At 39.7% G+C, this 23576-nt stretch overlaps 1 protein-coding gene and 1 pseudogene across 2 annotated transcripts; one reads left to right on the plus strand and one right to left on the minus strand.

The window, feature by feature from the left end:
• The first annotated feature begins 572 nt into the window (after positions 1-572).
• On the plus strand, positions 573-18203 carry LOC119002379 (C-type lectin domain family 4 member A-like). 2 transcript variants are annotated; one of them, XM_037068290.1, is made up of 7 exons: positions 1841-1928; positions 3845-3888; positions 6630-6746; positions 8558-8659; positions 15704-15855; positions 16859-16974; positions 17983-18203. In XM_037068290.1, exons 2-7 carry the CDS (start codon positions 3846-3848, stop codon positions 18125-18127), a joined length of 675 nt encoding a protein of 224 aa, XP_036924185.1. In that variant the 5' UTR covers positions 1841-1928; position 3845; the 3' UTR covers positions 18128-18203. The 2 variants fall into 2 exon arrangements, with proteins under 2 accessions (XP_036924183.1, XP_036924185.1); XM_037068288.1 differs by lacking the exon at positions 3845-3888 and having other exon boundaries at positions 573-1928.
• Positions 14512-15622, minus strand: LOC119002407 (serine/threonine-protein phosphatase 4 catalytic subunit-like; annotated as a pseudogene).
• Positions 18204-23576: the final 5373 nt, after the last annotated feature.

A 23576-nucleotide genomic window follows, 5' to 3' on the forward strand; every position in this document is an offset into this window, starting at 1 on the left:
TTAACCCTCTCTGTTTCTGCCTCCTACCCTCGATCCTAACCTCTTTGATTTTGCCCATGTGTCCTTTATTCAAGTTCCTGGATGAGCCTTCCCCTATTTTCCCCCATTACCTCTCTGCCCCATCCCCTATGGTTACTGTCAGTTTGTTCTTTATTTTAATTTCTCTGGTTATATTTTTGCTCCCTTGTTTGTTTTGTTGATTAGGCCCTGCTTATAGGTGAGATCACATGGTATTTGTCTTTCATCTCCTGGCTATTGCACTTAGCATAATGCTCTCCAGTTCCAAAAGTAGGGGCCTGGACTAGGGATCAGAGCCCAATCAGGAGAGAAAGACTTCTTAATCAGGGAAGAAGTGGAAGCAAGAGTAGAAGATGGGTTATATCCAGGAGATTGATCAAATAAGGAAGTAAATTCAAGATAATGGAAGCAGATTTTTTAAATCCTCACCTGAGAACATTTTTCATTGCTTTTAGAGAGAGAGAGAAGCATTGATGTGAGAAGCATAGACTGGTTGCCTTCTCATATGCACTCAGTTCAAACCCGAACCTGAGTATGTGACCCAACCAGGAATCAAACCTACAACCCTTTGGTCTACAGGATGACACTCCCACCAACTGAACCACACTGGCCAGGTGAATAGAAGCAGATTTCTTACTGTCACAGAAGGGAGTTAGAAATGTGGAAAAAGAGCAAACTGGAACTCTTAGTGCTGGATTAGAATTAGAGGTATTAGCATGAAGTCATATTTTCAATGTTTAGATAGAGAAAGAAATATAGAGGTAAGTGTGTGTGTGTGTGTGTGTGTTATTGAAGAGGGGTGAGTTAAGTGGGAGAGATGAAAAGAAAGAGGATTACTTGGGGGGAGCTGAATGAACTGTGAGCAGGGAGCCAGTATGTGGCAAGATTTCACACAGAGGATTCAATTTTCAGAATGTTTGTTTCTTGGCCTTTGGAAAAAATATTTTTAGTGGTCAGTTTATCTTCTTTTAAATTGTGATTTCATTAAATTATCTTAGCTGTTAAAAATAGTTATATATAACTGTATAGCCTTTTATTGCGCTGTTGTGGCAATTAAGGAGATGGAGAGGGTGCAGTAGGGAAGGGTGGCCTACTCCTCCGACATCCACTAGAGCAGCTTTCAGAAATTGCTGGAGGTGAAGGTAGCAAAATGATCAGAGATTCATAATGAAGCTGGTTAAGAACAACAGGGAAAAGCAGAGAGCACTGAGAAGGTTTGGAAGGCATATGATCTGTGTGTATGGGACAACTGTAATAGAATAACAATAAGAATGATTAAAAAATAAAAGGCACTTGATCTAAAGTTTCACTTCCCTCATATATTAGAGGATGCTAACTCTTAAAAGTGGGAAGCTGACTTGAGTTTTTCAGCCACAAATGGAGAGGCGAATGTAGCTTAAGTGAGTATAAGCCAAGATTGGTTGGTGTACAAACAATTATGTTTGCATGTAGATGCAAACACACATTTTACTCTTGATGGTGAGTTCGGATAACCCAGTTCTCAGGAAAAATTTTCCTGTTCCTCTTTTCTATGCCTTCCTATTTCTTTCCCCTACCCTTTGAGTTCCTACTTTTATTATCTTTGCTAGCACAAGTTTAAGGGCTGTTGTTTTAACTGTCCTGACTCTGGAGAATGGGCCTCTGTCTTGAGGTTTTTAGTTCTCCCCAGATGCTTTTCAGGGCTATTTGCATAACTTGGGCCTCTGCCCTCATCCAGTTGCCTAATAGGAAGTATGAAAAGTTGCTGTAGTGCTTGGTTTCATTTAAAAGTGTCTTAAAGAGGAGATGGAAAGGGCTTTTTTGAGAAGAGCAGAAGGTCTCATCTAACATGGCTTCAGAGATCACTTATGCTGAAGTGAGGTTCGACAATGAATCCAAGTCCTTAGGCACCAAATCAGAGCCTCCTACAGGTAAGAAACTTTTCATTGTGGTCAGAATTGATGAGAGGAAGGATGAAGAGAAAATACAATAAACAAAGCATAGATGGTATTAGATGCTGGTTTTCTTACTGGCCACAATTTGGAACTCTATAGGGTTCCAGGAGATTAAGTTGCCAGAGGGTAAGTATTAGGGATTGTCCTATAACAAAACTAAGGTGTGAGAAATCCACTATGGTCCCGAGCTAAGGAGAGTGCTAATAATGGGAGGAAGTTGTCCTCCTGTGTCTTCTGAGGCTCAGTGAGAGTGCAGTCAGGATTAATAAAGCCACTAAATTACCCCTGCAGATTGGTGAACTACTGGGCTTTGTTTCTCGACTCATTAGAGGAGAAGAGTTTGAGTGGAGAGTGTTTTAGGCATCTTTGTTTGTACCAGACTAAAGTGGAACAAAAGATTATTGCAGCAAAAAACACTAGAAAATCTTACAAAGAAAGCCCATTATATCTCCAGGGATATTGCTCTGTAATCAGAAAATCCATTGCATACTGCATCTCTGAGATGAATTCAACTGAGTCTGGGAGTAGATAAAAGGTAATTTGAGTAGCATCTATAATATCTCAGATACAGAGCAAAAGAGAAGAAAAAAACATGTAGAGTATAAGAAGCCATGAGAGGGTGGTGATGATTGCTTATGTTTTTCAAAACACCTCTGTGGAGATATGGAGAGTGCTCAGAAACATTTTTTCCCTTTAAAAATATATATCAAATCCTTGTTATATGTTAAAATATTCATTGTAAGAAATTTAAAACTAGAGGTACATAAAATTTAAAATTTGTTCTTACCATCCAGAGATAACTACAACTTATATTTAAATGTATATACTTCTATTAAAAATATACATTTATGTATATGTATTTTTTATCTAAAAATGAGATCATAATATACATTACTGAGAATTTTTTTGGGGTCATTACTTTGAGAAAATAATTTTTTTTAAACATTTTATTTATTTATTTATCTTTAGAGGGGAAGGAGAGAGGGAGAGAAACATTAATGTATGGTTGCCTTTTGTGCGTCCCCTGCTGGTAGTTAGCTTGCAAGGAACCGGCCTGCAACCCAGGCATGTGCCCTGACTGGGAATCGAACCGCGATCCTCTGGTTCGTAGGCCCGCACTCAATCTACTGAGCTACACCAGCCAGGGCGAGAAAATAATTTTTAACCATGAAATAGTGACTAAAAGATATGACCTTATCCCATGGATGTGTTGAGGGTTGATTATAAAGATTTATCTGCTATGGCATTATTGAAAGTAGTTAAAATTGGAAACAGATTCATTGATACAGAGAATGAAATGACAGCTGTCAGAGGTGATGGGGAATTGGGGGGATGAATGAAATAGGTATAGGGATTAAGCAAAAATGAAAAAAGCTCATAGATGCAGATGACAATATGGTGTTTCCTGGAGGGAAAGGGTTGGGTTGGAGGCAAGTAGAAGGGGTTAAAGGAGGGATAAATGGGGACAGTGGTGAACACACAATACAATATACAGATGATGTATTATAGAAATGTACACTTGAAGCCCATATAAATTTATTAACCAATGTTGCCCCAATAAATTCAATAAAAATAGAAAGTCTGGAAGATTAATTAGATATATGATGAAAGAGTATGCCACAATAATAGTGTTGTAGAAGAAAATAGGGTACGAAAAATGTTCTTGATACAGCATATAAGGAAATAAGAGTTCAGAAAGTAGTATATATGGTATGTCAGTCATGTGAATAAAAACACTCTAAAAATTGCTGGAAAGATAATACTCAAAATATTAACAATAGTTGTCCTCAATAGTAGGGATTTGTGCTTTTGTATTTTTTCAAAGTTTTTACAATGAACATTATTTTCTTCTTATTTTTACATTGCTTCCAATGTCAAACTTTTAGTAATAGTATGCCATCCAAGAAAAGAGAGAAGAGAAAGAAAAGAAGAAAGAGTAAGTAAAGGCCAGAATTTACTACTGATAAAACTAATTCAAGGTGGTGGCATAGGTAAACATGGCTCACCTCCTCACACAACCATATCAAAATTGCAACTGAAATATAGGACAACCGTCACTCAAAACCATCAATGGCAGCCTGGAAACTATGGAATTAAAGAAACCACACCCATCCAGACCAGCAAAGGGGGTGGAGATGCAGAATACGCTGATCCCACATCCACTTGTGCTGGGTAAAAAATCATGAGGGATATCTCGGGAGCAAGGAGTCCCAGCTCCACACCAGGCCCCCAGCTCAGGTATCCAGTGCCAGTAAGATAAGTTCCCCTACCTTCTGGCTGCAAAAACCAGGGGAATTTGAGTTGGTGGAAGAAACGTCTAGAGTCCCAAGCAGTTCCACTTAGAGAACCCACACATGGGCTTACACAGATGCACTTCCTCTAAATTCCAGAATTGGGGTAGCAGCTTGAAAAGCACAAGTGGCATAAAGGGAGGAACTGAACTGTCTGGCACCAAGGCAGGAGCTGGAGGACATATTGTTCCAGACAGAAAGGTGGGCAGAGGCCATTGTCACTTTTCTGAGCCCTCTCCCCAAGAAGCAACAGAGCTGGCAGGAGGGTGCCATACCTGAGACTACATTAACCTGTCTAACACTGTTTTCCTCACCCTGGAGACCCCCTGAGACTCCATCCCACCCAACTTATGGACCCACCCAAACTGTTAACCATGACTTTTCCACATGAATGACTTCTTGGCTTATGCTTCACAAGTTTCAAAATCCTGTCAAACAACAACAGTTAAGTGGCCTCAGGTCCTGCACTAGCAGCAGCCAGCCTAGAGTCACCACTTAGTGTTGCCTGTGCATCTATAAGCCCAGCACAAGTAGCAGCCATCTCAGCTTGCTTTATAGCTCATGCAGGTTGGCCCAGGGAAAGACACAGGTCGGGGCTGACCTTGGTCTGCACCAACTGGGAAAGTCCAGTCTGTATACCCAGTGGTCAGCTACTGACCATGTCAAAGCACTGCCACCCCCCCTACACAGCTGATCCTCCACAGAGGGTGGAGATTTAAGGTCAGTGGTCACAGCCTATCCTTGTAGCAACTGTGTAAATCCCTCCCATTGACCTGGCTACAGCAATCAAGGCTCAACTACAAGATGAGGGTATATTCAGGTCAGGCCACACATAGGGCACACCTCGAGTACCCAGCTTGGGTAATAGGGGAGGCTGTGCCACTGGACCCTATAGAAGACTTACTACATTAAGGCACACTACCAAGACAGGCTGCCAAATTGAGAGAAAAAGAAACATGACCCAAATGAAGGAACAGATCAGAACTCCAGAAAAAGAATAAAACAAAATGGAGATAAGAAATCTATCAGATTCAGAGTTCAAAGCACTGGTTATAAGAATGCTCAAGGAACTCAGTGAGGACAGCATAAAAAAGAGGCAGTCAGAAATGAAGTATATACTAATTAAAATAAAGAACAATTTACAGGGAAACAACAGTAGAGAGGATGAAGTTGGGAATCGAATCAAGGATTTGGAACACAAAGAAACAAAAAACAATCAGAACAACAGGAAGAAAAAAAAAACATGGATCATGTAAGCAGCCTCTGGGACAACTTCAAGAGGTCCAACATTTTCATCACAGGGGTGCCAGAAGGAGCAGAGAAAGAGCAAGAAATTGGAAATTTCTTTGAAAAAATAATGAAAGAAAACTTCCCTATTTGGTGAAAGAAATAGACATGCAAGCCTAGGAAGCACAGAGAGACCCAAACAAGATGGATGCAGAGTCCTACACCAAGGCACATCATAATTAAAATGCCAAAGGTTAAAGATAAAGAGAGAATCTTAAAAGCAGCGAGAGAAAAGTAGTTCGTTATCTACAAGAGACTTCCCATAAGACTGTCAGCTGATTTCTAAAAAAAAAATTGTGCCCTGGCTGGTGTAGCTCAGTGGATTGAGCGCGGGCCTGCGAACCACACGATTCCAGTTCGATTCCCAGTCAGGGCACATGCCTGGGTTGCAGGCCAGTCCAGTTTCCGGCGGGGCACTCATGAGAGGCAACCATACATTGATATTTCTCTCCTCTCCTTCCCTTCCTCTCTAAAGATAAATAAATAAAATCTTTAAAAGAATTGTTAGCCAGAAGGGATTGGCAAGGATTATTCAAAGTCATGAAAAGCAGAGACCTTCAGCCAAGACTGCTCTACCCAGCAAAACTATCATTTAGAATCATAGGGCAGATAAAGAGCTTCCCAGGCAAGAAAAAACTAACGGAGTTTATCATTACCAAACAATTATATGAAATTTTAAAGGAACTTATTTAAGAAAAAGAAGATCAAAATTATAACAATAAAATGGCAATAAATACATATCTATCAACAGTTGAATCTAAAAAGCAACAAGCAAACAAGAAAGAATCATGGACAGAGAGCATTTTGATGGTTGCCAGATGCAGGGAGTGGGGTGGAATGGCGTGGATAGGTGAAGGGATTAAGAAGTACAAATGGGTAGTTACAGAATAGGCCTAGGGATGCAAAGTACAGTGTAGGAAATGGAGTGGCCAAAGAACTTACATGCATGACCCATGGACATGAACGATGGTGTGACGATTGTTTGAGGGAGTGGTAGGTGCTAGGTGGAGGGAGGAAAAGAGGGAATAATTGGAACAACTGTAATACCATAATCAAATATAATAAAAAAAGGAAAAATAACATTTAATTTCTCTTTTAGCTCCCAAAGAGAAGACCAGCCCTCACAAAAGTAACCCTGATTTTCCCAAGGTACTCTTCTCCTCATTGCTGGTACTTCTGCTGTTACTGGCAATCTCTTTTTTTATTGCTTTCATCAGTAAGTATCCGAGTGAAACCATGAGAAATGTCCACCTTACAAAAAGAGATGGTGTTCATTGGATTCTGATATTTAACAATGAGTTTATCCAAAAATTTAGGATAAAAGTCTTCTCGGGGGTGGGGGGTGAGATATCATTAGTGGGAATCCACAGGAAACTTTTTTTTTTAAATTTGAAATTAGTTAATTTTCTACAAAAACAGTGAAATCTACTCTATAGACATTGAAGATTATATGTGTGCCCATGTGTTTGTGTTGTGAAGTGAAACCTATAAAGCGTTATTTTTACATTAGTTGTGTGAGGATAAATTTCTATTTTCTTGGTGTTTATAAGACCAGGACATTTTGAGGGCACAGATACATATTTTGGAACAACAGGTGAAAAGGGAATGGGAAGAAATATAACAGAAATTGTTTCCCATGGAAATTTTACCTTAATTATTTCTGTCCTGCCCAAGACATGAGATCTAAAAAAAATTTGGCTAATAGGTAATATCTTCATATCTTTGGTTTTAAGAATTATCAAAGCCCTGACCAGGTGGCCCAGCCATTGGAGTGTCATCCTGTTCACCAAAAGATTTCACATTCAGTTCTTGCTCAGGGCACGTACCTAGGTTGTGGTTTCGACCCCTGGTCAGGGTATGTACAGGAGCCAACCGATTAATGTTCCTTTCTCACCTCCATATTTTTCTCTCTCTCAAAAAATTAATAAATATATCCTTGGGTGAGGATTAATAAAAAATAATTTATCAAATTGTTAAAAGACATAAAAACTAACATCTAGTTTGTAGATATTTTGTTTATTCATTTGGTCATTCAGTGAGCAATAATGGCCATTGACTCTGTGTCAGCCCCTGCGTCAGACAGAATCCAAGCCATTGTCATTGGTCTCAAGAAGAGACCATTCAGAGAATGGTAGTAACTAGTCACGTGAACCCGTGGTTACAAGGTTGTACAGTAGTACTGCACAGGCAAGAAGCGCAGGAGGCTGAGATAGGCCTCCTTAAGGAGGTGACATAGAGATATTAGAGAATACGGGAAAAGGTGGGGAAACCTAAGAATAAAAGACTGGAACGTATGGTGCTAAGTGAGCTGTGAGAAATGAAGTTACGGGTGGGAGAAAGAAGCAGGCTCAGGTCATGAAAAGTATTGTGTACAATTCTCAAGAGGGTGAATTTTTACACTGAAGGTTATTGTATCAGTTACCTTCTGCTGCTTAATAATTATGCCAATGTAAAACTTGGTGGATGAAAACAACAGCTATTTAACCCATGATTTTGTGACCTGGCAATCTGGACTGGGCTCAGTGGTCCTGGGTAAAACCAAGGGGTAAGGTGGGGGAGAGCCGAGGTTAACTATTGCAGGAGATAAAAGAGGAAGAAAACTAAGAAGGAGCCCTGGAATATTACTGATGACCATTACAGGGGCTACTTTCCTAGAGTGTGAAAGCAGAAGCCGTTTTTTTCTCTATTCCTCCTCCTCCAAGTCTAGCCTTTGTGTGCACCATACATTTATATTGGAGGAGAATATGGATGCCGAGTGCCTTTGGCCCATAATAATGGAACTGCTGTGTCTCTTTCAAGTACTGATCTTGTAGCTACACCTGGATAAATCTCTGATTTCAGAAGCAGTAGGGATTGGGATTACATTGAATATGGGTTGAAAGGAAATCTTTCCCACACTCAAGACCTTCCTACTCAAGTAACTGGGCATTTGTAAGTTTTCCTTGTATAAAGAATGCAAGAAAGTAATAATGAAAAGCAAAGTCATCATACCACCAGGAAAGTGAATGTTCTTATTCTCTTTTTCAGTTTTCTTTCAAAAATATGCTCAGCTTCTTAAAGAAAAGGAGACTGCAAAAGAATTTATCCACACAGAATTGGAATGTATGAGAGAAAATTTAACCATGGAAGGTAAAAATTAATGTTTCTCTAAGTTAGTTGTTGACTATACTATGTAAGGATCCCCAGTCAATATTTCTGAAAAGAGGCACAAGTAGATTTTACTAACACGTAGAGTCTCATAATCGTTTCAAGCTTTAATTTAAAAAATATATAGGACCTAAATATCTTATATGAATATCTCTTATATATCTGTGCAAAAACATAGTCTTTAAATGTTTTATTTTTTAAGTACAGTCACATGCAATCTTACTCTGTATTAGTTTCAGATGTTCAGCACAGTGATTAGACAATCATGTATCAGTACTTTACAGAGTGGTATCTACCTGATGTTTTCAGTATCCACCTGACCTCACACACAGTTATTACAATATTATTGACTCTATTCTATTACAGTTGTAATAGAATACAACTGTATTACAGTTGTATTACAGTTGTACCATTTTTCCTCCTTTGCCATCTCCACCCATCCCGTCCCCCACTCCCACAGTCAGTCCCCTCACTGTTGTCCATGTCCCTGGGTCATGCACAGATGTTCTCTGACTAATCCCTTCACCTTCTTTCAACCTTAATGGTTTTTGGTTGTTGTTGCTCTTCTAGGATTCCATCAAGGATGCTTCATTACATTTAGTTTTTACGTTTCTTTAGGCTCCTGGGGCTGTGATTGTTTCTCAGATGTTTCTTGTTTTTGATGACTTAGACAGTTTTGAGGAATATTGGCCAAGTACATTGTAGGATGTCCCTCTATTGGAAATTGTTTAGCATTTTTCCTATAATTAGACTGGGGCTTGTTGGTTTTTGAGAGGAAGATCACAGACATGAAACACCACTTCCATAACATCATATCAAGGGTATTATGTTGTGAACGTGATTTTTTGACAGTTGACGTTGACACTGATCACCTGACTGAGGTAGTAGTTGTCAAATTTCTCCACTGTAAAGTTATTTTTTTCCCCTTTTCATTCTGTGCTCTTTAAAGGGATGTTGCTACATGTGGCCCACAATTAAGTACTGGGAAAGTATACGTCCTGTGCTTTAGCGGGGAGTTCTGTAGTAGTCTGATTGGACTGTCATAGCAAAATACAGGTATCCCCTGCTTTCAAAAGTTTCTGTTACTCTACTTTTACACGACCTTCATTATCACCTGTTTTTGCTGACCAAAGGAAATTGGAAGAGGATTTTCACTTTTTTATTGTTATTCAAGTACATTTGTCTTCATTTTCACCCCACTATACTCCCCACCCCAACTATCCCCTCCTCCCACCCTCAAACCCACCCCCCTTAGCCCCGTCCTCACTTATATTAAAAAAGGCAAAAGAGAAGAATAGCACTTAGGATTTGTTTTGCAGCGAGCTGTTACAGAGGCAGCACACACCCTGAGCAGCAGGAGTAGCACCACCAGCTTCTTCTCTGGGAATCACACTGAACATCTCAGCATCAAGCCATCATACCTTTGGACTGAGTCTATGAGCTTTGGTGCTTTATCTTGGTTTATTTTATGCACCCATGAGCAAGATGTGTCCTAAGGTATTAGAATAGTTCAAGAGAGGTTATTTTGGGGGTCTGGGAATACTTGAAAAATTTTCTGTACAAGGTTGGTCTATAAAAAGTCTGGCCATTGTTAATATAATGAAAACGGTTTGCGCCACATCAATGTAACCTGGCAGCAAAGGAGAGTGGACTGGAATGTGCATACATGAACAATGACAACTTCACTTTACTAGTATGTGGGGGCGTTAGATGCCATTTAGCAAGCATGTGTGCTGTGTGACCGTTGCATTAAAAATGACTGAGCAAGTAAACAATGGATCTGCATCAAATTTTGCATTGAGCTTAAACATTCCTCTGTAGAAACTATTTGCAGAAGGTCACAGCTATGGGCGCCTGGTGATTGGCAGCTTCATCATGACAACACACCCGTTCATGCGTCACATCTCATGCAGAGGTTTTTTGGCAAAACATCAAATCACCCAGGTGACTCAGCCCCACTACAACCGAGATTTGGGTCCCTGTTACTTTTGGCTTTTCCCAAAACTAAAATTGTAGGAGACCATTCTGTGTGGTGTGGGCTCAGCTCCCAGTGGAAAGCAAGGTCCAATGCAGAGGACCCACACCCACAGATAGGTTCTCCCACGGGGAATCAGGCTTGCAATATGCCTAGGCCACTTGGAGTCTTGCTTTTGCTAAAAACTCCCTCACCCTGATTTGCAGCAAACATTTACTGCAAAGTAACTTTCTAAAACCCATGCTAAACCTTCCAAAGACAAGTATAACTGGTTCAACCACTTTTCCCTTTTCATTTGCAAATATCCCTCTTCTGTGATGTGATTACCGGCATCCCCTCCTTTGTTTTCTGTAAGTGGTAACCACCTAAAGCAAACCTGTACATAACTCATGAGGACCTTCTTGTAATGTGCCCAGAAAGACAATAAAAGCTCAGAGAAGCAAGGGCTGAAGCTTTTGCTCCCCTTGAGAGAGAAGAGGCTTACCGTTTTTCTCCACAGGATTCAGTAGTCTGTGCGAATTTATTTTGTTTCAGCTGTAATGCTGTGGACCCCCACGGCATCTAAGTAGGGGTCCATGATATAAAATCACCTTTGAAAGGGAAGAGACGTTAGACTGTCAATGAGATTCAGGAAAACGCAACAGGGCAGCTCATGGTGATTGGGAGAACTGTTTGAGGTCACAAGGTGCCTACATTGAAGAGGATTTAGGCATCATTGTCCTATGTACAATGTTTCTTGTATCTTGTATCTTCTTCAATAAATGTCTTTATTTTTCACAATACATGGCTAAATACCTTCTGGACGGACCTCATATAAATGAATGGTAATTGTTTCTTCACTTCATTCCATTTCAGTTTACAATAGGTTTCATAGAAATGCTTTACTTTTGGATAGTAAGGGAAACCCAAATCAAAAACTGGGTGGTTTAAGGGTTTGTTTGTTTATTTATTTATTTATTTATTTATTTATTTATTTGTAGAGAGAGGGGAAGGGAAGGAGAAAGAGAGGAAGAGAAATATCAATGTGTGGTTGCCTTTCGCATGCCCCACACTGGGGACCTGGCCTGCAACCCAGGCATGTGCCTTGACCAGGAATCGAACCAGTGACCTTTTGTTTCACAGGCTAGTGCTCAATCCACTGAACCACACCACCCAGAACAACAACAACAACAAAACCTAGGTGGTTTAAACAACAGACACTTATCTTCTCACAGGTCTGCAGGCTTGGAGTCTAAGATCAAGTTTCTAGCAGGATTGGTTTCTGCTGAGGCCTCTCTTTCTGGCTTAAAGCTGGCTATCCTCTCACCACAGCCCCTCAGAGCCTTTTCTTTGTTCCCACAGAAGTGTAGAGAGACAGACCGAGACAGAGAAAACAGAGACAGATATATCTCTGGTGTCTCTTAGAAAAACACTAGTCCTGCTGGATTAGGATTCCATCTCTTGACTTCACTTAATCCTAATTATCTTCTTAAAGACCTGGCTACATTGGAGGTTAGGGCTTTAACATACAAATTTTAGGGGAACACAATTTAATTCGTAACATTCAGCCCAAAAGTCACATTCTTGGTAAAGTAGTCTTGGTTGTAGGTCCTTGCTTTTCATCACTTTGAACATTTTATGTCAATCCCTTCTGGCCTGAAATATTTCTGTTGAGAGATCAGCTGACAATCTTAGGGAGCTCCCTTTCAAGTAATTACCTGCTTTTTTTCTTGCTGCTTTTTAAGACTCCTTTTTACCTTTAACCTTTGCCATTTTAATTATGATGTGTCTTGGTGTGGACCTCTTTGGGTTCATCATGTTTGGGACTCTGTGCTTCCTGGACTTGTGCATCTTTTTTCTTCACTAGATTAGGGAAATTTTTGGTCGTTCTTTCTTCAAATAGGTTTTGGACCCCTTGCTCTCTCTTTTTCTGCTTGTACCCTTCTAATGTGGATGTTGTTATGTTTCTTGTTGCTCCAAAGTTCTCTTCAACCGTCATTGTTTTTTAAAATTTTTTTCTTTGTGCAGCTTTGATTGTGTGTCTTTTTTCTATCTTGTCTTCCAAACTGTTAATGTAATCCTCTGCTTCGTCTAGCCTGCTTTTTATTACTTCCAGGATATTCCTGATGCCAGCTATGGTATTCTTCATTTCCAACTGGTTCTTTTGCATGGTTTCTATGTCCTTTTTCATGCTATTATAGTTCTAAGTTCCTTGAGAATCCTTACCACCATTACTCTGAACTCTATATCTGACAGATTGCTTGCCTCTATCTCATTTAGCTCTTCTTCTGGAGAGTCTTCCAGTTCTTTCACCTTGGGCCTATTTCTTTGTCTCCCCATTTTGGATAGTTTTTCTATTTATGTATTAGATAGATCTGCTATGACTCCCAGTCTTCATGTGGTAGCCTTATGTAGTAGGCGTCCTGTGGGACCCAGTGGTGTGATCTCTTTGATCTCCCTCACTGGGTGCTCTTGGAATACCCCTTGTTTGGGTTTTGGGGGTCTCCCTGTTACAATTCAGTCTTGATTGCTGTTGGGCCATTTGCACATGGGATGGGCCCTCAGGCTTTCTGACTATGAAGCTCAACTTTAACCATGGTGTGTGAGCTGCTGTGCAGGTGCTGACCAAAAATAAACACGAAATAAATAACAAATATAAACAACATAAAATATACAATTAAATAAAAAGAAAAGGGGGTAAAGAATAAGAAAAAAGGGAAAACTAAGGAAAGAAAAGGAAATAGAGAAGAACAAGAAAAAAAGAATAAGAGAAGAAAAAAGGGAATAAAAGGAAGGAAAAACAAAAAACAGAAAATAAAGAAATAGAAATGAAACAAGCGAAAAATTAAAAAGAAAACAACAGTATTCTCAGCAGCATTTAGAACCTGCTGTGAGCTGTCTTCAGATATGCTGTTTGTGAAGTTTGTTGGGTCTTGATCTGATGCTGGCCACTTGGCATATTGGTTCCGGGCTCTTTGGGAGGGACTCTGACACAGGCCAATGTCAAATGCTGCCTGGCCCCTGGCCACCTGCCTGAAGCTATAATCCACAGTTTGTGTATGCCTTCGTCAGACCAGTCTGCACACAGGAAAAATGAAGTCTTCACACGATCGTGGTTCGATTCCCAGTCAGGGCACATGCCTGCGTTGCAGGCCAGTTCCCAGCAGGGGACTCACAAGAGGCAACCATACATTGATATTTCTCTCCTTCTCTCCTTCCCTTCCTCTCTAAAGATAAGTAAATAAAATCTTTTAAAAAAGATATTTAAAAAAATGAAGTCTTGCTTCAAGGCCTGCTCTTACCAGGACCGGGCCCAGAGGCAGCCAGCAAATATCCCAATGCATCCCAGGATATGTCTCTCCACCTGCTTCCACTGCCAGCTGTCTGCCAGACTCAGTCACTGAAAGAGCCTCTGGTAGGATCTGGGGGATGGGTCTAGTGGATCTCCTGTGATAAGAGGTGCTGTTTAGGCTTCCGGGAAGGGGACAGGTGTGATGCCCCATTCCAGAACCACACAACTGACTTTGGTTTCCATGCAGTTTGCCTCGTTCCTTAATTAAATTTAATTAATTAATTTTTTCTATTAGTATTATGCTTTCCTTCAAAACTTTTACCTAAAAACAGGCAAAAGAAAAAGGAAAGAAATAAAGAAAAACAAAAATTATTGACGACTTCATGTTTTCATGTGGGAAGGGGGAGGAGCATGGAACTGAGGCTCTAAGCCTCAGCTGGGAAAGATCTCTCTCCAAAAGTGTCCTTTTTGTAGAGAGAAAAAAGCAGGAAATATATGCCCCATGTCCAGCCTCCATCTGGTGAAGAGGGTAGCTACACAGTGGTCTGAGGGCCAGAAGGGCTGAAGGTGGGGCAGAGGTGGAAGGGGTCACAGGAAGTTGTCAGCCATGGGCTTTGTAGAGGGGATGCCCTGTCTGTCTTGGGAAGTGGCCTCAAAGATGGTAAAATCTTTCTGGATATGGTCAACCAGCTTCAAGATGGTTGCCATTTCCCCTTAGCAGTAGCAGTAGTGGGTTCCGACCACACAGTGAGCATAGTTTTATTGGAGTGCCGCTAGCAACCCTCAGTCACTATCTAGTGGGCACTGCAGTTCATGTCGATTGTTAAATGCCGATCATGTCAATGTTGTTGGCTGCACTGAACTGGGCCACCATGTCATTGACAAATAGGTAGCTAGCCCCATGTGGGCTTATACTCCCAGCCTGCTGTGTCTTTGAAGGCAGACCAGAGCAGGTCACAAGGGGCCCATCCCCTGAGGCACTTCTTGCTTTTAGTCAATCGTCTAGATCTGCAAGTGTCCGGATGGACGGGAGAGGCCCCCGTGCATGCAGAAGATCTTGTCGTCGATGATGGCTGACAGGCTGAGGTGGTCAAAGGGCTCAGCGCAGCAGTGCCACACAGTCACCAGGCCATATTTACGCAGGCACTCATCAGAGAAGCCTTATACCTGGGCAGTCTAACAGCTGTCATGGTTGCTCCAGATCAGGGTGATTCTGTTGGATAGTGAACCTTATGTGCCAGCAGCAGGATGAATGTTTCAACGCTGTAGAAACCATGATCCACAAAGTCCCTGATGAAGAGGTACTTGGTCTCAGGGACATCACCACCTACTCTGAACAGCTGTTTGAGGTCTTAGAATTGTCCATTAACATTGCTGCATACTGTGACTGGCACGTCCACCCTCAGCACGTTGCTTTCCTCTACCAAGATGTCTCTGGCCTTAGCACGCAGGACCTTGACTTTGCTTTCCTTGAAGAGTTTTCAGTGTCACAGCTGCTCAATCTGCTGGTCCAGGTCGCTGATCTCTGCTATGCAACCCCTGCCCACCCCCACCCCCAACCCCCTACCCCCGACTGTGAGGGTCGGAGCAAGGGTTAGGGCTGCAGTGCACAGGGGTCTCTGGTGCTGTGACTATGGCTCAGGCTCTTGGGCTTCCTGCCTTCCTCCTTCCCTCTGGTTTGGGCTGCCACCTCCACCATTTCTTCTTCGCTACTTCACTTTAATACACACTGAAAATTACTTTTCTTATATTGCACCTACATGGCCTTCTGTCACTACAGAGAAATACTGGAGCTGCTGTCCAAAGAAATGGAAGTCATTTAGGTCTAATTGCTACTTTATTTCTACTGAAGAGAAAAATTGGACGGAGAGTGAAAAGAACTGCACAGGAATGAAGGCTCACCTGCTGGTGATCAACACCAAGGAAGAGCAGGTACGTTCTGATAATAACATGTCAAAAACCCAGCCTGGATTTTGTACACCCCTCTTGGCAAAGGAGGAGGTTCTCATTGCTTTGGGATATTGGTCTGTGGCAAAGGCGTTCAATAAAATAGGAAAGGTTTCTTAAGCCATTCCACACCTTTTTTTCTGCTTCCATAAAACTAAACTCTCCCAAAATAAACGGAGACATTTAAAATATGATATGTGGGGTGTGATTGGAAGAATGAAAATATTTCAGCCTGAAATATCAGTTTATTATTTAAACATGTAAATATTTTATAAATCATTAACTAACAGAGAAGTGGCATTAAGTCAAATAAGGAAATAAAATGAAAAAATGTGAGGTTGTAAAAGGAAAATGGTCTAATCTGCAAAAGTTTACTCATGCCTAACTTGAAAGGATTCCTTCTCTTAATGAAGAAAAGAGTGGAGTGAGTCTGAGATGAAAATTCGTTTTGATTGTGATAGAAATTGAACATTGCTATGTTCCGAGTACGTGTGTCCTCTCCAAATTTGTGTGTTGAAATTCTACCTCTCAAAGGTGATGGTATCAGAAATTGGGATCTTTGGGAGGTGCTTAGGTCATTAATGTGGAGCCCTCATAAGTCCGATTAATATTCTTATGAAAGAGATTCCGAACAGCTACCTCACCAGCCAGAAGGTGCCAGCTATGAATTAAGAAGAGGGATTTACCCAACCATGTGAGTACCTCGATCTGAAATTCCAGCCTCCCAAACTGTGAGAAATGCACTGCTATGGTTTTAAGCGACTCTGTCTGTGGGATTTTGTTACAGCAGGCTGAGTAGACTAAGACGGACATCAGGCTCACAAGTGATATCAATGATCTTGTACTGCGCAGCCAGAGAAGACCTACACTCCTGGGCCCCCACGTGGCTTTTGCTGGATCATCTCTCCTTTTCTTCTGTTCTCCCCAAGGCCATAAGAACCTCAATTCAACCTGAATACTCTTAAGCCATAACTCTTTTTTTTCTCAGGATTTTATCATTCAGAACCTGGACGAAAAAGCTGCTTATTATGTGGGGCTGTCAGACCCAGAGGGGAAAAGAGCCTGGCAATGGGTTGATGGGACACCGTACAATGAAAGTGCCACGTGAGTATAGCACTAGATGAAGGAACCCTGTGCCCTGGATCTTCAGGCATGTTAGGGTGTCCGAACTATCCGACATTAAAATAAAATATCTCACCCTTCTGTTAACTCTTGGGCACTAGGTTAAATAATTTCATTTAGTATCTCATTTAATAATCACAAGAACTCTATGAAGTACACATTATTATTTTTCTCACTGTAGAGCTGATGGATCTGAGTTTAGAGAGTTTAGATAACTCAGCGTATGTTAGCCAGCAGTGGTGACAATGGTTTTTAAAGCCAGGTCTATTTTACACCAAAGTCTGCGCTTTTAAACACACGTTTATATCTCTAAACAATCACACAGTCATGTCAATTAAGATCATAACCAATTGTTAATATTTGTTATCTCCTAAAGCAGATGAACTAAATTCTGATAGTTTTATAATATCCCATATTTATGTAGGTCTTTTAAAGCTCTAAAGTACTGTAGTACCGTTTAGTACGTTACCACTTTTTATTCTTATATTGTATGTGAAATATACGGGTATTTTACTCTATTCTTTATTCTTAGATATGTAAATGAGGGAAATTAAATTACTTGACCAAGATAACAGGCATAGCAGCAGATCCATAGATTTTTAGTTATTGAATACATCTTTAGACTCCAAAAGCAGTACGTTACAAAAAAGCTGCAATGAAACTTGGGACCAGGGTAAACCTTTTCATTCATTAAGGGAGCCCAAGGGCTGACAATCCCCTGGGATGGGACATGGACAAATAGAGGGGAGACTGGGGAATATCTGCTGGAAAGTGTTTAATTCAGTAAGATGACCGAGTGATATCGGCACAGTCTTCAAGGGGAATGCCAGAGACACAGATGGAGAAAAAAACTGCATGATAAGGTGGGGGAGAGATGATTGGGCATGTCTGCCTTGCATTCCACACAGTTCAACCCCTGCACCTTCTTCTCACTGATTCTAACCTTCTCATTATTCAAAGACACATCCCCATATTTTTTTCCTCTTTCAGATTCTGGCATCCAGGTGAACCCAATAATCCCAATGAGCGTTGTGTTATACTGAATGCTCCTCATCAAAAATCATGGGGCTGGAATGATGTCCCTTGTGCTGGCCGTCACTCGTCAGTTTGCAAGATGGTGCAGATACACTTATGAATGGGACACTCTCCATGAACATGTGGTTGAATTGACATCCACCATTGAGGGGGTAGTTCATTTGCTTTTTAAAATTCATGTGATTCTGCCCTGGCTGGTGTAGCTCAGTGGATTGAGCATGGGCCTGTGAACCAGAGGATCGCGGTTCAATTCCCAGTCAGGGCACATGCCTGGGTTGCAGGCCAGTTCCCAGCAGGGGACACACGAAAGGCAACCATACATTGATATTTATCTTCCTCTCTCCTTCCCTTCCCCCTCTGTCTAAAAATAAATCAGTTTAAAGAAATCATGTGATTCTAAGTGATTCCAGTAGGTTGTCACCTATTCAACTTATGTGAAATCAGTGTACATATTCTTTCATTTATTCCTTCATACAATGAACACCTATTGAGCATTTTCCATGGGCAGACAGTGTACTGGAGAGCCTATCTGCAGATAAATAAAGAGATCATGAGCCTCCTGTCCTGATTTTTGTCTAATTGCTAAGGGGTTAGATGCTAATGTAGTAATATGATGTGGTTCTTCCATCAATCTGGATTTATTTCTTTATAGGTTGGTCAAAAGCAAAATAATACCAACCATTACCTTCCACTCCCCTCAGAGAGATTCATTATTTTCACTCAAAGCATATTATTTATCAGTTGAAATATATGTACATCAATGGACAATAAGTCCCAGCTTCAGCCCAGTTAACATTTTTTGTTTGGTCTTGGACTGTCATTCCGTATCAGAGCACAGGCATAGGACTATTGGCGATTGAGCTTCAGATATTTAGAATTAGAGAATTAAAAGTTATTACTGATGTAAAAAGAATATAAATGGAGCCACTTTAAAATGGAGTCAGAGTGCCATTCCAAAGCTTTGGAATGTTGAAACTTGGCAAAATAACCTTTGGAGTGGACCTAAAGCAGCATTATATCCCAAACCCTTGGCAAAGGTAACAACAACAACAAAAGCTATCACAGCTTCCTGACTGAAAATGAGACTCCTTTAGAGTTAGTGTTGTTATGTAGTCTATCCGCCCCTCTAGAAACCCCTTCTATCTCCTTATATGATTGTTCCCCTTACCTTTCTCAATTACCCTTTACCGTCAACTCCCACTTGGAACACTACGTTTCTGCCTGAATCAGCACTTCCAGAATAGCTTTTGGATCTTAAAAAAAAATGCTTGTNGTGGACCTAAAGCAGCATTATATCCCAAACCCTTGGCAAAGGTAACAACAACAACAAAAGCTATCACAGCTTCCTGACTGAAAATGAGACTCCTTTAGAGTTAGTGTTGTTATGTAGTCTACCCGCCCCTCTAGAAACCCCTTCTATCTCCTTATATGATTGTTCCCCTTACCTTTCTCAATTACCCTTTACCATCAACTCCCACTTGGAACACTACGTTTCTGCCTGAATCAGCACTTCCAGAATAGCTTTTGGATCTTAAAAAAAAATGCTTGTTGATTCTTACTTTGGTCTTTTATTTTTAGGTTAACAGATAGTTGTTGACACAGATTTAATTTCATCAGATATTCTGATACGTTTTTTCTTTAAGCATTATAATTTCTATGTATGGATTGCTACTGAAAATGGCCCCTGGCATATTTACATCCCCCCTTTTACTGCAGTTCATATACATAATTTTCTTTCTACAACAATATAAAATATATGATATTTATAATAAAGTCTGTATCCATTGCTTTAGTATAGTAGTTGCAATAGATCATGATAAAGCTGATTTTCACCTTGACTATCCCACTATGGCCTAAAATTATACCTTGCTTTTCTTGATTTAAGTAATTATATTTACCATAATTTCTTGACTATATCTAAAGTTGAGTTATCTTTATACCAGTCTGATTTTACACATTATATGTAGAATTTACCACTTCACTTCCGCATCACAATTCTGGGAAAATGTGGGGGAAACTTTATTTACAATGGGTTTCCTCATAATTATTTCAATAACATGGGGACAGAATGTACGGAGGGCAGAAAGAACCACTTAACCTAACACCTTCGGTTATCGCAATAGAAGGTGTGCTTGAACAGAAGTGAAACGGAGACTGATAATGTTGTCTAGTGCCAGAACTTTTCTCCTTCCTCCACTTTACATTGCATGAGTGTGGTTCAGAGCCTAGTTCTTTAAATTTTCCTAGAAACTATTAAGTCAGCATTGTGTATAATAGCTTTTCTGTAAAATTTGTGTTAAGGAGTGACATTTAGATGAAGAAGCATCTAGCTGAGTCCCAGAAAATGGATAGAATTGTGAAACATAGCACAATTATTTATAGCCACTAAGTTGTGGGGTAATTTGTTATTCAGCAATATATAACTGAGACAACTTTAAATTATGTTACAGTTTTGAACTAAGGTTCTGCAAAATAATGAAACATACTCAATCACACTGCTGCCTCTAAAAAGATTAGTAACAATTTAATGAGAGTATATTAATTGTACTATCAATAAATAAAATGCAATATTAAAATATCCAGTGTTCATATCATTTAATTCCTGTTATTGTATAGTGGGTTTGTTATATCATATTACATCATAGGTTTGTGGTTCTTAAATATATCTTCAAGAGTAAATGTGCATATAATAATTTTTCTACTATTAAGGATGTGCAATCAAAAATTGTTTTGATATCACTATTCTAGGAAAATGCATAAACAAGTAAGTAAGTAAGTAAGTAAATAAGTAAATAAATAAATCAGTGCTTTAAGCTCTTTTCATCAAACTACCACTTGGTAAATGAACAAGGAGGCAGAAACTCAGTGGACTGTCCAGTACTGGGAAAAAATACTTTTCCCCATTGGGATTGGAAATGATTAACCTCGATGATATCTCTCAAGGTTGGATTCTTCTGGCACCTGACAATTCTACTAGGCCTGTATGAGTTAATTTTTATTAGATGATCTTAATACCAAAACATGAATAATAATTCTGTCTTTGCTAACATGAACATCATCAATGGTTCGTGATTTGTCAAAGGTAACTTTTATGACTCTAGGATGGAAGAAATAATGGGAAAATTCAACTGTTAAACCAAATGTGTAGTATAAGGATTTGATTCATCATATTCTGTCCACAAAATGAAATGCTCTGCATTAGTTAAAATTGTTGCAAGTGGGATTTTATGATTAGGAGTTTGGCACATATTTGTTGGGCTATTTATCCTTTTTTCCTTACAAGCAGAACTTCAGTGTTGTTTAGAAAGTCACTCTCCTCAAGCATCTCAGGTGCCTTGGGATGCTAACCTACTTCACATTCAGCTCCATGGGTGGATACCGATTAATCCAAGGTGATCAAAATAGTCACCTAGTGGTTGGTTTAGCCATAGGCACAAATTGCCAGTTATCCCCATGCACTGCCTCTGTATTTTCTCAGGAATTATGGAACTAAATCTTCCTCTCCCAAAGAATATGAATAAAGAACTATGTAGTTCTCCTTACTGCTGATAGTCATGCTGTGATCCTGGTGGGAACTAGCCTGAGGAAGACAGGAACACCTTCCATATCATTTTGTGGCTTGATAGCTCATTTCTTTTCATTGCAGAAGGTATCTTAGTGTATGAATATACTATAGTTTATTGATTCACCTATTATAGGACATCTTGGTTGTTTCTAGTTTTTGGAAATTATGAATAAAGTTTATATAAGAATTTATGTGCAAATTTTTTGTGTACATGTTTTTAGCTCACTTGGTAAATACCTTGGAACGTGATTGCTGGATTGTATAGTTAGTAAGTCCATGTTTAGCTTTGTAAGAAACTGTCAAACTGTCGTTCAGTGTGGCTATATTAGTTTTCATTCCCACCAGTTATGAGTGAGACATTATTTCTCCACATCTCCACCAGATTTTCACAGAGTCAGGGTTTTTTGTTTTGGGGGCTTTTTAAAAAGCCATTCTAATAGGGATTTAAAAGTGGTATCTTGTTGTTTTAATTTGCAATTTCATAATGACAAAAATATTGAATGTCTATTGATATCTTTTTTTGCCACTATGTATCTTTCTTGGTAAGGCGTCCATTCAGATCTTTCGCTCACTTTTTAATTCAGTTGTTGGTTTTCTTTTTTTTTTTTTTAAGATTTTATTTAGTTAGTTTAGAGAGAGGGGAAGGGAGGAAGAAAGAAGGGGAGAGAAACATTAATGTGTGGTCACCTCTCGTGTGCCTACCAGTTGCCCTGGCTGCCAACTGGGAACTCACAACCAGGCACATAACGTGCCCTGACTGGGGATCAAAGCCGAGACCCTTTGATTTGCAGGCCGTTGCTCAGTCCATTGAGTCACACCAACCAGAGCTGGTTGTTGGTTTTCTTATTGTTGAGTTTTAAAGGTTTATTGGATATTTGAGGTACTTTTACTTTTTTATCCAATATTTTAAAATTTAACTTAAGATTTCTTCTTTGACTCATGTGTTATTTGATATTAAAGTGTTTGGGGGTTTTACAGCTATCTTTCTGTTATTGATTTCTAGTTTAATATCACTGTGGGCTGAACACAGACATCATATGACTTCTACTCTTTTAAAATTTAAGGATTTTTTTGTTTTTTGTTTTTTTTTGCCAAGAATATGGCCCGTTGTGGTAAATGTTACATTTGGGAAGAATGTGTATTCTGTTGTTTTGGATGAACTCTAAATATCAATTAGATTCACTTGATTAATGGTTCTGTTCAGTTTGATTGAATTCTTACATATTTCAGCTCAAGATCTGTCAACACTGTGAAAGTGGTGTTGATAGATCCAACTGTAATAAGGGATTTCTCCTCGCATTTCCATCAAGGAGTTGGAAAGCCTCCACCAAGGAGCAATGTCTTGCTTCGTGTATTTTGATACTCTGTTGTAAGGTGCATTCACATTAAAGATTGTTATGGCTTCTTGGAATATTTACCTCTTTATCATTATGTAATGTGTGCCTTTATTCCTGATAATTTTTTCTCTGAAGTCTGTTTTGTGTGAAATTACTATAGCTACAGAGCTTTATATGTAAATATAATTATATGAGGCTTGTCCAGAAAAACTCCAACCATTGTTAATATAGTAAGAATGGTTTGAGCAAAATTGAGGTAATGTGGCAGGCAAGGAGAGTGGAATGGAAGGTGTGTGAATGAACAATTACAACTTCACTGTACTAGTCTGCTATGTAGTACAACACTGTGAAAATTTACCACAGTTTTTTTTACCCACTCATTACAGTTGGGAACTTAGGCTGTTTCCACCACTTGGCTGTTGTACATTGAGCTGCTATAAACACTGGGGTGCATAGGTTCTTTGGAAGTGGTGATTCGGATTTCTAGGGTATAATACCAGCAGTGAAATTGCCAGGTCAAAAGGCAGTTCCATTTTTAGTTTTCTGAGAAAATTCTATGTTTGGTTCTCTTAATTTTCATGCTGTTTCCTTTAGCCATGCAGAAGCTTTTTTATTTTGATGAGATCCCATTTGTTTATTGTTTCCTT

Source organism: Sturnira hondurensis, unplaced genomic scaffold (genome assembly GCF_014824575.4).
Source record: "Sturnira hondurensis isolate 20B ecotype Veracruz unplaced genomic scaffold, ASM1482457v3 Scaffold0017436, whole genome shotgun sequence".
Lineage (NCBI taxonomy): Eukaryota > Metazoa > Chordata > Mammalia > Chiroptera > Phyllostomidae > Sturnira > Sturnira hondurensis.

What these genes read in the sequence shown, in the direction of transcription:
- LOC119002379 (XM_037068288.1), top strand. Translation starts at nt 1,847, where the DNA reads ATGGCTTCAGAGATCACTTATGCTGAAGTGAGGTTCGACAATGAATCC. An exon ending in CAAATCAGAGCCTCCTACAG is followed by an intron (nt 1,929 to 6,629) that starts GTAAGAAACTTT and finishes TTTCTCTTTTAG; the next exon opens with CTCCCAAAGAGAAGACCAGC. An exon ending in TCAACACCAAGGAAGAGCAG is followed by an intron (nt 15,856 to 16,858) that starts GTACGTTCTGAT and finishes TTTTTTTCTCAG; the next exon opens with GATTTTATCATTCAGAACCT.